The 12,120-nt window shown below is 39.5% G+C and overlaps 1 protein-coding gene across 3 annotated transcripts in view; it reads right to left on the reverse strand.

The window, feature by feature from the left end:
* CALCR (calcitonin receptor) overlaps nucleotides 1-12,120 on the reverse strand; it is a 154,776-nt gene that overhangs the window by 39,788 nt on the left and 102,868 nt on the right. For all 3 annotated transcript variants that reach the window (XM_085050728.1, XM_085050727.1, XM_085050726.1), the window contains 3 exons: nucleotides 8,572-8,684; nucleotides 4,561-4,652; nucleotides 342-468 (listed from right to left, as the gene is read on the reverse strand). In XM_085050728.1, the coding sequence (XP_084906854.1) occupies nucleotides 342-468; nucleotides 4,561-4,652; nucleotides 8,572-8,684 (332 nt within the window). The remainder of the gene's footprint in view (nucleotides 1-341; nucleotides 469-4,560; nucleotides 4,653-8,571; nucleotides 8,685-12,120) is intronic.

Here is a 12,120-nt window from a genome sequence, read left to right on the forward strand (position 1 = left end):
GTGTGTGCTTGTGAAGGACAGGTAGTCACCAAAGGCATCTATCACCTCAGGGGCTTTGTTGGGAATCATCAGGTAATTATTGCTGGGGGCAGTAGGGATCTGACACATAGTTGTATAGATGGGCTGGCTGGAGCAAGTCTGGGGCTTGTGTAAGATTCAAAGGTTTTTACTGCTTGGTGAAAGATCTGAGCAAGGTTGAGTGAAATTCTCAGAATCTGCACCCTCTGTGTGTGTTTTCCCAGATGGCTGTCATTAACTGATGAATGGGTATTCTTGGTTTTGGCACGGCTGTAGTGATTTTACTTGGGTGTTAAGATGGAGAGGAGTCATGCAGTACTTACAGGATCCCTTTTAACAAGGCCTGGGTTAGGGACGACAGCAATGAGGTGGGCAATTGTAAACATGGAGTTCAGCACATAGGAAAAAAACAAATTCTTATGCAGTGTTATCCTTTGACAGCTGAGGCTCCTGAAAAATATGTAACACATGTCGTAAATTAGTATTTTTCTTCTGATGTCACTTTAACAATTTTTTTCTGGCAACAGTCTCTCAAGAATGTCTTTTGGCAAGGCATAATTGGAAAAAACATGCCTTGCATTGCAGCCATAACCTCTGAAAAATTTTTGGGTTTGTTTTTACACCTGTTTAGCACCACATGCTTTTTAGACCATGTTGTAAAGACCTATCCAGCTACATTCTTAGCTCTTGATGGCTTTCTTTATTTCATGGTAATTGAGATATTAAGTGGTGAAGCAGAACCCTGAGAATTATTGGATGCGCATGATACAAGAAATGAACATCAGGAATACTGCTTTATAAGTAACCATTCCCCAGAGATTCAATTTCTCAAATACTCAGATGAAAATTATTTTCTACTTCAGGAATTAGTGGTGAGACAGGATGGGAACTTTGGGCAGGAATCTCCTTAAATTACAGGGGGATTTGGGTTGGTATCCTGCATATTTCTAACTCCAGATGAGATCCCAAACCACAGGAGGCTGTTTTCCTGCTCAGAAGGAACAGAAATATCTTGAAATGACTGATTTTGGAGAGGGTAGGTTTATGCTATTGTGGGTAGCAGTTTCACAAGATAAGTGTTCAGAATTCTCATGAAACCAAATAATGACTGCAGTTTCACACCTGAACCATCTCCCCTTTCTAATTCATGCCCAAATCCTCATGTTGCCTCCTCATTCATCCCTGCGGCAGAGAAAAAGCCCCTGCAGCACTCCATGTCCCAGAGCACAGTGCCATGCTGACAGAGGATGATTGCAGAAAGGCAGTCATGGAGCTGCTAGATAATGCTGAGATGTCCAGTGATCACTGAGAGCAAGGAGACAAAATTGGTAGGTAAAGAACAGCTAAGAAATATTGCTGTCTTGCTGGGTAAGCTCCTTGATCACCTGCCTTTTATTCTTTATATTTCTTACACCTACTTTCTGAGTCATTGCATGGAATTCTTCCTTTAGCTTGAGGTCATCTTTCTAGTTATGGTTATCAAAATCCTGCAATGCTTATTATGTTTTTTGACCTCCGCATTTATCAGAACATGTTCTTTGGTTCAGGGTGTTCATGAGATGCAGATCCTGGTGGCTTGGAATGAGAGTATCTCTGTACACTTGCCCTGATTTTGTAGCCTTCCTTTAGCATCAACTATTGGCAAATATTGAGTACCAGATATGGGGCTGGATGTATGAACTTTCATTTCCATACCCTCACTTTCTAATTTGACCTTCAGTATTTGCAATCACAATGGCATCAGCACCTGCCTGATTTGATCCACATCTAAAGGAGAAAGAATCCTTACTGGATTCATCCTTTCTCCTGGTTTTGACAATCATTTGCAATCTTTTCTTTCTCTGACCTGTCTTAGCTCTCTTCCTGGCCCTCTTCCTGATGTTTTTGAAGTTTTGGATGTTGTGATGCTTTGGAAGGGTCCTTGGCATCCTCCCCACCATTTCTGTATTCTCCCTACTCTGCTTCACTCTTGGGCACATGGTGTGACTCTTGGGGATGGTGCTATGCAGGGCAAGGAGTTGGACTCCATGATGCTTGAGGGTCCCTTCCAACTCAGCATATTCTGTGATTCTGTGTGATTCTCATAAATCAGTATGCAAGAAGGCATAGATAAGCCAGCTATCCACGTCTAAAACCTGTGAGTTTTTTGTGTCTCCAAGCCTCTATCCATTGTCTCATAAGAATTTCAGAGTCTCCTATGTTTTCTGTGGCTCCCCTGTGTTTCACATTGATTTTCCTATATTTCCTTTGACATTGATAGGTCCTCTTACCTACTCACGCTCCTCCTATACTATATTTCCTACCTCCACTTCTCTATTACAATTAGTATATTTTCCTCAAAAAACTGCACTGTGAATCTGTCATTTTTTCTCATTCATGAATACTGAGAACATTGATTTTCACCCCCAGCCACGTATTTTCCTCTCCTACCCCATTTCTTAGTTTTCAAATTATTTTCATGCTTTGTACCATGTTCTCCCTTACCCCTGGGGAAAACTCCTCAAAATTTTCACAAATTATCTTTCCATCCATTACCCTTCAAATCCTTTTAAAAGCCTTGGCAGCAATTAGACTGCAGGTGCATTCATAACACACCATCTATTATTCTGGCAATTCTAGATTTGTTGTACTCCCCATCTGTCTTTACACAAATGTCTTTGTTTTAATAATTCAATTGGAAGTGATTTGGAGCTAGGAGTACCTCTTTTCTTTTGTGTTTTACTAAATAAGATAATGGGGTCTCAGTTTGCAATTATAGAAATACTGTGATGATGTGAGGATGCATGTAGCTGTTAGACACTCTACTTTATGAACACTCTCTCCTGTTATTAGTTAGCATTGCTTAGCGATGCTCATCACTACTGATTCATTATTCTCTTCTGAAAGTACTGCAACATCTGTGATGCCAGATCACTATGAATCTTGATACCCAAAATTGAACTGAAAATAAATCTCTGGCAGCAAAGACTTATATATGGGAAACTGCAATCCCTGCAAGCTGCCTCTACAGTCAAAGGCTATTATACAGTCCTGAAATCATCTCTTGCTATCTGATTGACTGTCTGATTGACAGCTTCCCTTCTGTTGAAGGTCAAATAATCTATTGCTGTCATAACCAGATGATAGAAAACAGCTGAAGGTAACATGACCCCTGTTCCCACACAGATTCATTCTCACTTTCCTATGATTGTAGTTTGGTTTCCTCTTTTCCCTCCCATTATGAAGCACTTTAGTTCAATTCCTTTCTCTCCTCTCCCTATAACCTTTGTGTCATGGCTTAGTCATGGAAGGGAAAAGAGAAGTGGAGGAGGAAAGAGAGGAGGAGGAGGACGTGTGTTATTGTCTGGAAAGATGTTGCAAAGACCAGCCTTTCAGGGCAGCCTGGGACCAGTCAAGGTTGTGTGTTGTCCATGACTCAGAGCTCAGAGTGAGTCAGGCAGGCTGACCCTGCCTCGCTTGCTGCAAGGAGTCACTTTTCTGGTCCATTTCGCACACCTGTTTTGACCAGATCCTGCCTTTACTGTCCCAAAGAACTCAAGCTAGGGTATGGGGTTCCAAATCAGATTAAATTGTGCACTTTCCCATTTTCTCAAAGCATTACTGTGGCTATGGTTTTGTGCTATTTATCTGCTTAGATGGGAAGGGCATTCATCCCTTGGGCCAAGTTTCTAGCTATTGCTGTATCTGATTAAGACATGTTATCACAGGCACTCATCAAATTGCCTCTTTGGAAATTACCAGAATTCACAGCCTGTTTTAATGAACCCACATATTTTGAGTGCAATTTTACAGACTCTTATAAAAGTCCAACCATTTAATTTTCCTATGTTTCCTAGACTTACTCTTGGTGGTGCTGATGTTGGGGCTTGATCTTTGACTACACCTCCTGTTTGACAGCTGACGTACAGACATGTAACGGACAGTGGAGAAATTCACTGAAGAACAAGATTGAAATTCTTTAGTTAAGCTGCCATACAATAGCTGAAGTATTTTCAGTGAATATCAGTTTAATCTTCTATAAAATTCTGATACAGCACGTCACTGTTTTTCCTTCTAATGATGGTAACATGCTGTGCATGAGTGCCAGATTCACTCCTAGGGCTGAGTCCTGTAAGCACCTACTCAGGTCAACAGCTCAGTCCTTCAGAATCAGATGCAACTATTCCTGCTCTTCAGGAGCTCCAAGCCACTGTCCCATGCACTTATTGCACCTGGCAAACTCTGGACATGCTCTTCAAGGAACAGAAGGCAACAGGTAAATGAAAGGCCTTACTGCATCCCCAGTTGCACCATTTTCCTGTAGGACACTTTCACACCAGTCCTGACAACTTAACAGCACAATCTTGGCTACACACCACTGGGAGAGGTCCCACTGGGAGAGGTCCCACTGGTGAGAGGAGCCTGTGCTCAAACTTCTTTATCAGGACTATATAAAAAGACACTCAGAAGAGCTGCTTCTCACTGCCATGATGCCTTCCTAAGATTTCCTTTGGTTGGGATAACTCAGGGAAAGAAGAGAGAGTGTCTGTAAGAAACACTTACTTGAAATAGAAGAAAATTGCCAAGGAAATCAACAAGGATGTTATAGACAAAGCATGGCCAACGATTGCCATATAATAAAGTATGAACGCCATCTGCAATTTAACAAAAAGAAAACGCAAGCATGAATAATTTGCAGGCACTTGGTTTGTTTTCTCATTAAGGCAGAATCTACAAAATCAACCTCCCATTTTGTATTTTTTTTTCTTTCAAACATATTTTCACTATATATTTTTAATATCAGCAATCTATTAAATAGGCTCATGGTCTAAAGATAAGCATTTCTTACATGTATAGATCTGTTCCTGATATACTCAAGTAACTGGTGAGATCCCTGCTCACACTGTGCCACTAACTTTCCCAAACTTTAGGAGAGTACAGCAGACGTAATACGTTCAGATTTTTAATACCCCAATAACAAGTTTTCATACATAGGCAAAAAAAAAATTAAAGGAAATAGGTTGCTGCAGGATTGGTAGAAAACTTTTGTAGGTTGAAAACAGCTTAAACAACAGGGATTAAAAGATCAATGGTCACTTTTGGAGATGAGTCAGTAGTCAACCATCCTCAGGACTCATTTTAGAGCTGAGTTTTTGTTCAACATATTCATCAATGACTTGATGCAGAGAAACATCTAAATTTCCAGGTGACACATAGGCCTTCCAGATAATAGTGAGGCACTCACAAAGGGCCTCATTTAACTGAGGGTAAAAGAAGACACCCTATGAGCTTTAATACAGAAAAAGTGGGCTGATAGACCTAGGACAATTGAGCTAAATCCTGTCTACACAATGCTGAACATGGAACTGGACACCAGACTCAGGAAGGAGATCTTGGAGTCGTCCAGGCCAATTCTCTGAATCACTGGCTTACTGTGTAATGACAGCCAAAAAGTCAGCAAAACACTGGTTATGATAAAAAATGCACTGAGGGTAGAACATCGTCATGTGTCTGTTTCAAATTTACACCACAAACATTAAATGCATGTGTGCTTCTTGTCTCCACACCCTACGGACATTGCAGAGCAAGGAAAGGTGCAAAGAAGGCAATTAAAATAGCTGAGGTTGAGTTTCTGTGGATACACATGCTGGGATTCTCCTCTTTGAAGAGGAGAAGTCAGAGGGGGCTTATGATCAAGGCCTTCAGAGTCATCTGAGAGAGACTGATCTGTATTTTTTATGCCAGTTGTAAACCAAAATTGCTGGACAGCACCTGGGCTGAATGTGGAGGTATTTAAACGTCACACTTTGGTCTCAGCCAAGCTCTTAAGCATCAGCCATCTGTCAGAGGAGTGCAGGAGGCTAAATGTCATGCCAGGCTTCACCACTGAAAGCACTGACATTGCAGCAGCCTGTCCTAAAAAAAAGACTGGAGGCCTTAGTTCCTCTGCTGGGTTTATTTGCTTTTCAGCTCTACTTAATTCATTTTCCTTTTGCTTTTTGTGAGCAATTTGCCTTTTTTTCAGTGATTAGATGAATTGCATTTTGTAGCCTGAAGTTTTGACACTCACATCTCTTTGGTGTTTTCAAGTAATTTAAAATTTTCTTGAGAACAAATGCGAATTCAATTCAGAAAGCAAAGTTATTCCTCTTAGTAAAGGTGCATATCTTCTTATATAATTTGCTCTCCAGACATTTTACACCTTTGAAATAAGCTTCTGCATTCATTTACCTAGGTGTGGGTGGCCTGATCCAGACTTAAATCAAAGTCACATTTACACTGCTCTCACCACTCAGAAGAGACATGATCTGAGTGTAAATACCCTTCACCATGTTACGGAAAACTCCATATTAACTGCAAATAGCCTAGGTCTCCTAGTTTTCCTTCACAAAGACTAACCACGACATTGCTAGTGAGCACAAATGCTTGAAAACTTCTGAGAGTACCAGCAACCCCAGAGAGGACACATCTGAATGTGGAGAGAATGAGACAACTTTCTGAATAGAGAGTAGTGGGAGAGGTTTTTACCTGTACATGTGACACTTCTTCCACTTCTTACTACATGGTTGCTGTGTTTTTTCATGATATTAAATGGATGTATTCTCAAAGCCTGGATTTAATTTACAGATGACCTGTTCAAAATTTTTTTTCTGCCTATCTTTTATACAACCCATAGCCTGAAACAGCTAGATGTTGGAAAGGCTTCCAGATAGCTACATGCAAATTTATGTGCACCCAGGAGGATCCTTGGTTATTTAATCTATCTAACTTTCAGTTTTCAAGTGCTAAATTAACTGTACATTTGGGACTCAGCAATGGCTTTTTTGATCACGTCCTGCAATCATGCCACGGCAAATGCTTAAAAAAGCCTTTGAAATATAATGATGACAAATCAAAATGGACTGAACTGTCAGTTAACAAAGCATATGGTCTATCATCATGTTTTTAAGAACTGGCTGAAATTTTTTTTAAAGTGTTCTGTTACAAAAGTATAGCAAATTGGTATTTTCAGTTAACTTCAAACAAAAAATATACACTTTTACGAATTTCTGCATTCCTTGAAATGACCACCAGCCATGTCCTTCTGACACACAGGACTTATATAACATGCTCTCTCATCAAATTTTTTGTTTGTTCAGATTTTTCAGCCTGGATTTAGACAACTTCAATGTTCTTCCTTGTCCCTCTAGGATTCTTCACTTGAGGAAAGAGAATTCTCTAAGAGCAATGCCTTTGACTCAGTTAATTATATTATGTGTAGGTAAGTGGAAAGAGTCTACAAATTAACCACATTTCTGTTTACTGAAGACATGGTTTAAAGTTTATGATCTAACTTTCCATTTCTGTAATGATAGATTCTTTCTGCATTTTCCATCAATTTTCATTTCAGAAAAATCATGGTGTGCATGTAATTTTCCTTTGTGTTCTATCTGTTCTCTGCATGAATGATGTTCAAAATTCTTCTGGAAGGCATGGATAATAGGTAACAGAACTACATTTTTGCCTCCTTACATGTGCCAACATCTGGAAAACTTATATTTTTATGGTGCTTCCATGTAATGCCTCAGTAATCTCATATTGTTACTATTATTCTTGCCTTGTCAAATAGGTGAGGCCCATTTTACCATGATGGTTCCTCATGCTGCAAAAACCTTTAGCATTCACCTCCTGCCTAATCCAGTAGACTTCTCCAAGGCCCTTTGAGCTGAATCACTACTAAATATAACTACATACTGCTTTTTGGCTGCATAGAGAAAGGTCCTCCAACACAAACCCCAAATCAAATCACTTCTTGAATCTTTTCCTTCCACTCTTCCAAATAGTCACAAATTATTCTGTCACAAATCTGTAATCAGATTTTCCTGGAGCTTCACTTGCATTTGAGAAATATATTTATTTTTATAAGCTTCCTTAACTTAATTTTTTAAGCTTTTCTCAGATTTCTCTCTCCTTATTTCTTTTGGTGCTTTTATATTTAGTTCTTCTCTTTCAGTTTAGCAACTTGATTTTGGAAATACTGATGCAAATTTTTAATTCATTGTTGTAAATAGTCTCAGTTACTTCAGTGAAACTCAGAGTTAAACGTGTTCGCACTTGTAAGATTTTCTGGATTAATGGTGCCTTCATAAATATTTATTTTCAAAGAGTATGAGTACAGGGTGATATTCTTTGCTTAAGAAAAATAATTTTAACTTACATTAATATTACCAGCCCTGCAGAGAAGACATCAACATTTTGGAATATTATTGTTACAGAAAACAAAATTGAGACTCTAAAGGATTATTTTATAACTGTTGGTCAATCAGAGAAAATCACAGTAATTAGAAATGCATTTGAAAAATACTGCAAAACTTGTCACATGAATTACCATCAAATTATCCACCCCACAGCAAACCTATATTTAGGTTTGAACACACATCAAATAATTTGGATAAACTAAAATCACAAGAACAATGCTGTTTACGTCTTATGCAACAAATAAAGGTGAAAGATAGATCTATTCTGTTCTCTGTCTTACATGTCTTATTGACAGCCCAGCCCAAAACCATTCCCAAACAACCACTGTCAGCATACCTTCAATTTTTCAGAGGTGAAAGAGTTGCACAGGGTGTAGTTGGACCAAGTTCGGTTGCTCTCAGGATGGCGGAACCAATTTCCAGTTTCATCACAATATTTTGAAGCCCTCTCTGATGATAAATTGCAATAATAGTTATTTTAACATAAACATATTATGCATTAAAAAACCCATCTAAAAGAATTTACTTGTTTGGGAATAAAATGTCTATGTAATAAAATCCAAATTATTTTCAACCTGTGTAATTAATATACATCTTGCTGGTTTTTTGTTTTGTTTTTATTCTGAGACTTATCTGGAGGTAAATTTGTTGTTTATCTGTCTCTGTTCACCTTGACTGAACCCACTAGAGAATATTTCCCACCTTCATTCAGATGTAATATTTAGGTGATAATAACCCTTTTCAAGAGGCTGTTGACAGCTGCTTATGGAAGAGAAAATAACCTCAGGAGCTGATGTCAGACCTGAAGGAAGTGTGCAGGGTTTGAGCTATCAAGGGAATAATGAGTATTATATACTCATCTGTATAAACCAGAGCCTGGGTGCTGGAGATGCCAACAGCCCCAGCCCAGAGCTCTCTTTGTGCAGAGGGGTGGAAGAGTCTTGCCCAACCTCCACGGTGGTGGAATCCTGACGTGGAGAGTGGGAACATTGCTTATTCTCCTCAGGGTCTGCACAGCATGCAGGCACAGAGACAAGCAGCCTCACAAACATTCTGGCGCTGGTCCCACACGTCCAGTTGAATTTGAAATGGCTACAGAGTTCTCTGTTTAAATAATCTGATGTATCTTTGGCCTCTGCACAGGTGTCTCTGGTGCTGGTTCCTGCACCACAGGTGGCTGTGGCATCCTTCCTGAGAGCCCTGCCATCTGGATCCCTCTCCAGGCTCCTCTTCCCATCCTTTTACTGTGCTGGGGGGACAGTGGGGCTCCAGGAGCACACAGCTCTGAGGGATGCCTGGGGCTGCAGATGTGTGCTGTCTCTGTGCCCCAGTCATGCTCACACTCCTGCTGGGGACACCCTGGATGCTGAGGCGCAGACAGTCACTCCTAATCCCCTGTCAGGTTTTGGACCAGTTCCTTTGGACTTCCCTCAAGTATTAGCCACGTGGGAGTCACTGGAATATTTGTCCAAGAATCAAAGACAGGATAAGATCATAAACTTAAATTATTTTATGTTTTCTCACATAGTGACACAGAGACATATGAAAAATATGTTTTTCAAGTCTGACTTTTAAAATAGTCAAACAAGCCTATCTTGAATTTCCTTTGTCTTATCTAGCTCTATATTTTGATTTGCTTTATAATTAGATTATCAGCATTTCCAGTCAATCCACTTTTACAGAGCCCATTAACATTTGAACATACACATTTTTGGGTTTTGTGGTCAACATCCCCACTTACTTTTCTTCATCTAAGGATTAATAGATCTATTAATTTGGAAGATTCATATTCCCTCTATACAACCTAAAGAAAGGAACTGATATGGGTAAGGTAAGGATCATATAGACTGAGTTATCTTACTCTTACTGGAAATGCACTTTAAATAGTGCCATTGCAGGGAAAAGAAAAAAAATAACCTCCAGAACACAGCATATTTTTGAAATTATTGTGGGTTTCAAATCTGTTTTGGGAGACTTCTTCAAAATCAATACGTGCATCAACAATACCAGGAGGAAGAGTACATGTTATTTGAGCCTTCCATTGCTGCAGCTTGGAGATAATCTCAGAATGCCTGTGTAGCAATGTTCCCTTTGTACTCATTACCAGATGCTCTCAAAAGCTGGAAAAAGTTTTCAGTCACAGATAAAAGATTAATGGTTACGCTACCGTGGAACACAGTGTGCAAACGTTGCACTGACTATCCCATGCACTCTGCAAAGTGCACGGCTTTTGTTAATCTGCTACAGACTATGTATGGCAACGTCATCCATCTTCTCTGTACTTCAGGGCCTAGGTAGGCACTCTGCCAGAGTATAATGTGGCCTCTATAAATTAGAGATAAGCCTTTCACCTCATACTTTTCATTGAAACCAGACAAACATGACTGATGCAACTCTGAAAGTGCCCATGCCCCATGGATTTCTTGCTGTGATGTGAGAATACACAACTGGGGAATAAGCCCTCTTTACTGTCCATCCTGGCGACTCAAATAGGTCAAACATATTTTCTAAATCTATTCTTTTATAGAGAAACAAAGCTGCAATCCAACCACTGTTCTACTTCAAGTTACTCTACAATGGCCCAGTAGCAGGTGGGGGATTATGATCCTGGGCTTGTGCTGGTTCTTTGTGCTAACCAGAAGAAAATGGTAAATTCTGAAGAAATACACATGTGCAAGTATTGGTAAGACAACACTAGCAAGAAAAAATGGAAGTGTGGGCTTTGAGATTATTAAAATACTGTGTAAACACAAATATTTTAAGCTCTGTCTGTGTCCTATAAGCTTGGATAGGGCACCACTTGAGCACTCCATTATTCAAAGTGGAAGAACAGTGACATCACATTGGACTGATCTCACCTGACTTTTGCAACCTTAAAGTTACATAATTCATAGGCAGTTATGCAGGATCTCTGCAGTTAACTGAGAAAAACAGACACTTCAAGAGCTGCCTGGGGAAAATGGATGAGAGAAATCTCGTCCACAATGGAAGTTTCATGGGAGCAGTGAAGTGTCTTGAAAGATTACCCAGCAGCAATTATTTGCATGTGTATTGTTTGTGCCACCAATTGCACTTTTATGAATCATATTTTCGTTAAAAAAACCTCTCATTTATATGTAACAAATATCTTAATGTCTCTGGAACAACATGATAGCTCTATTAATCAGACCTTTTACAACAACAATAGCTCTATAGCTAGCACATGTTAAATGAGCCAACATAATTTTTTATTTGTTGCTGAGTTATTAGATGGAAGAAGAAAGAAGTCATCCCCAGTTGCAGTGATGCTCAGCACATACCAGACATTGGTTTCTTTGCCCTGTGCAGTGCTTAGTTTTGCAGACGAAGGAATAGTTGATGTAGCACATCTGATTTACTTACATTCTCAGTAAAACATTCTGGAAGAAACTTTTTCAAAAATGAAAAAAATAATCTCATATAATGGAATGGAGACCCTAGAAAACTTCAATTCCAGTGTCCTAGTAAATGAAGAATTATCACTGTCTTCAGAGTGTCTTAGTCAGCAGAACTAGAGTCTGTATAAAAGAGTCATATTGGGCAGCATGGGGATAGGAATCGATTTTTAAAATACAGCTGTCAAGCTTGCAAAGGAGCAGGACAGAAATACACAGAAGGGTAGGGGGAAAAGCAGCTGGACAAAGAGTACAGATTTGTCTTATTTATAATTGTCTAAATTATACCACTTCAAGTCAAGAAAATAGGACCAACAGAAATCCAGAGCTGTCTATTTTAGCGAAATTCAGCCAAAATTTGCATTTTGTGGCAGCAAGAGAAGGGCTCTCCCAGTGTCAGAGCAGGAGGGCAAGGCTGTACTTACATGTTCTTCGATTGTGAGAGGCAACAACTCATTAATCATAATCTGGTT

This window comes from Lichenostomus cassidix, chromosome 2 (genome assembly GCF_008360975.1).
Source record: "Lichenostomus cassidix isolate B80296 chromosome 2, HeHo_3.0, whole genome shotgun sequence".
Taxonomy (NCBI): Eukaryota; Metazoa; Chordata; class Aves; order Passeriformes; family Meliphagidae; genus Lichenostomus; species Lichenostomus cassidix.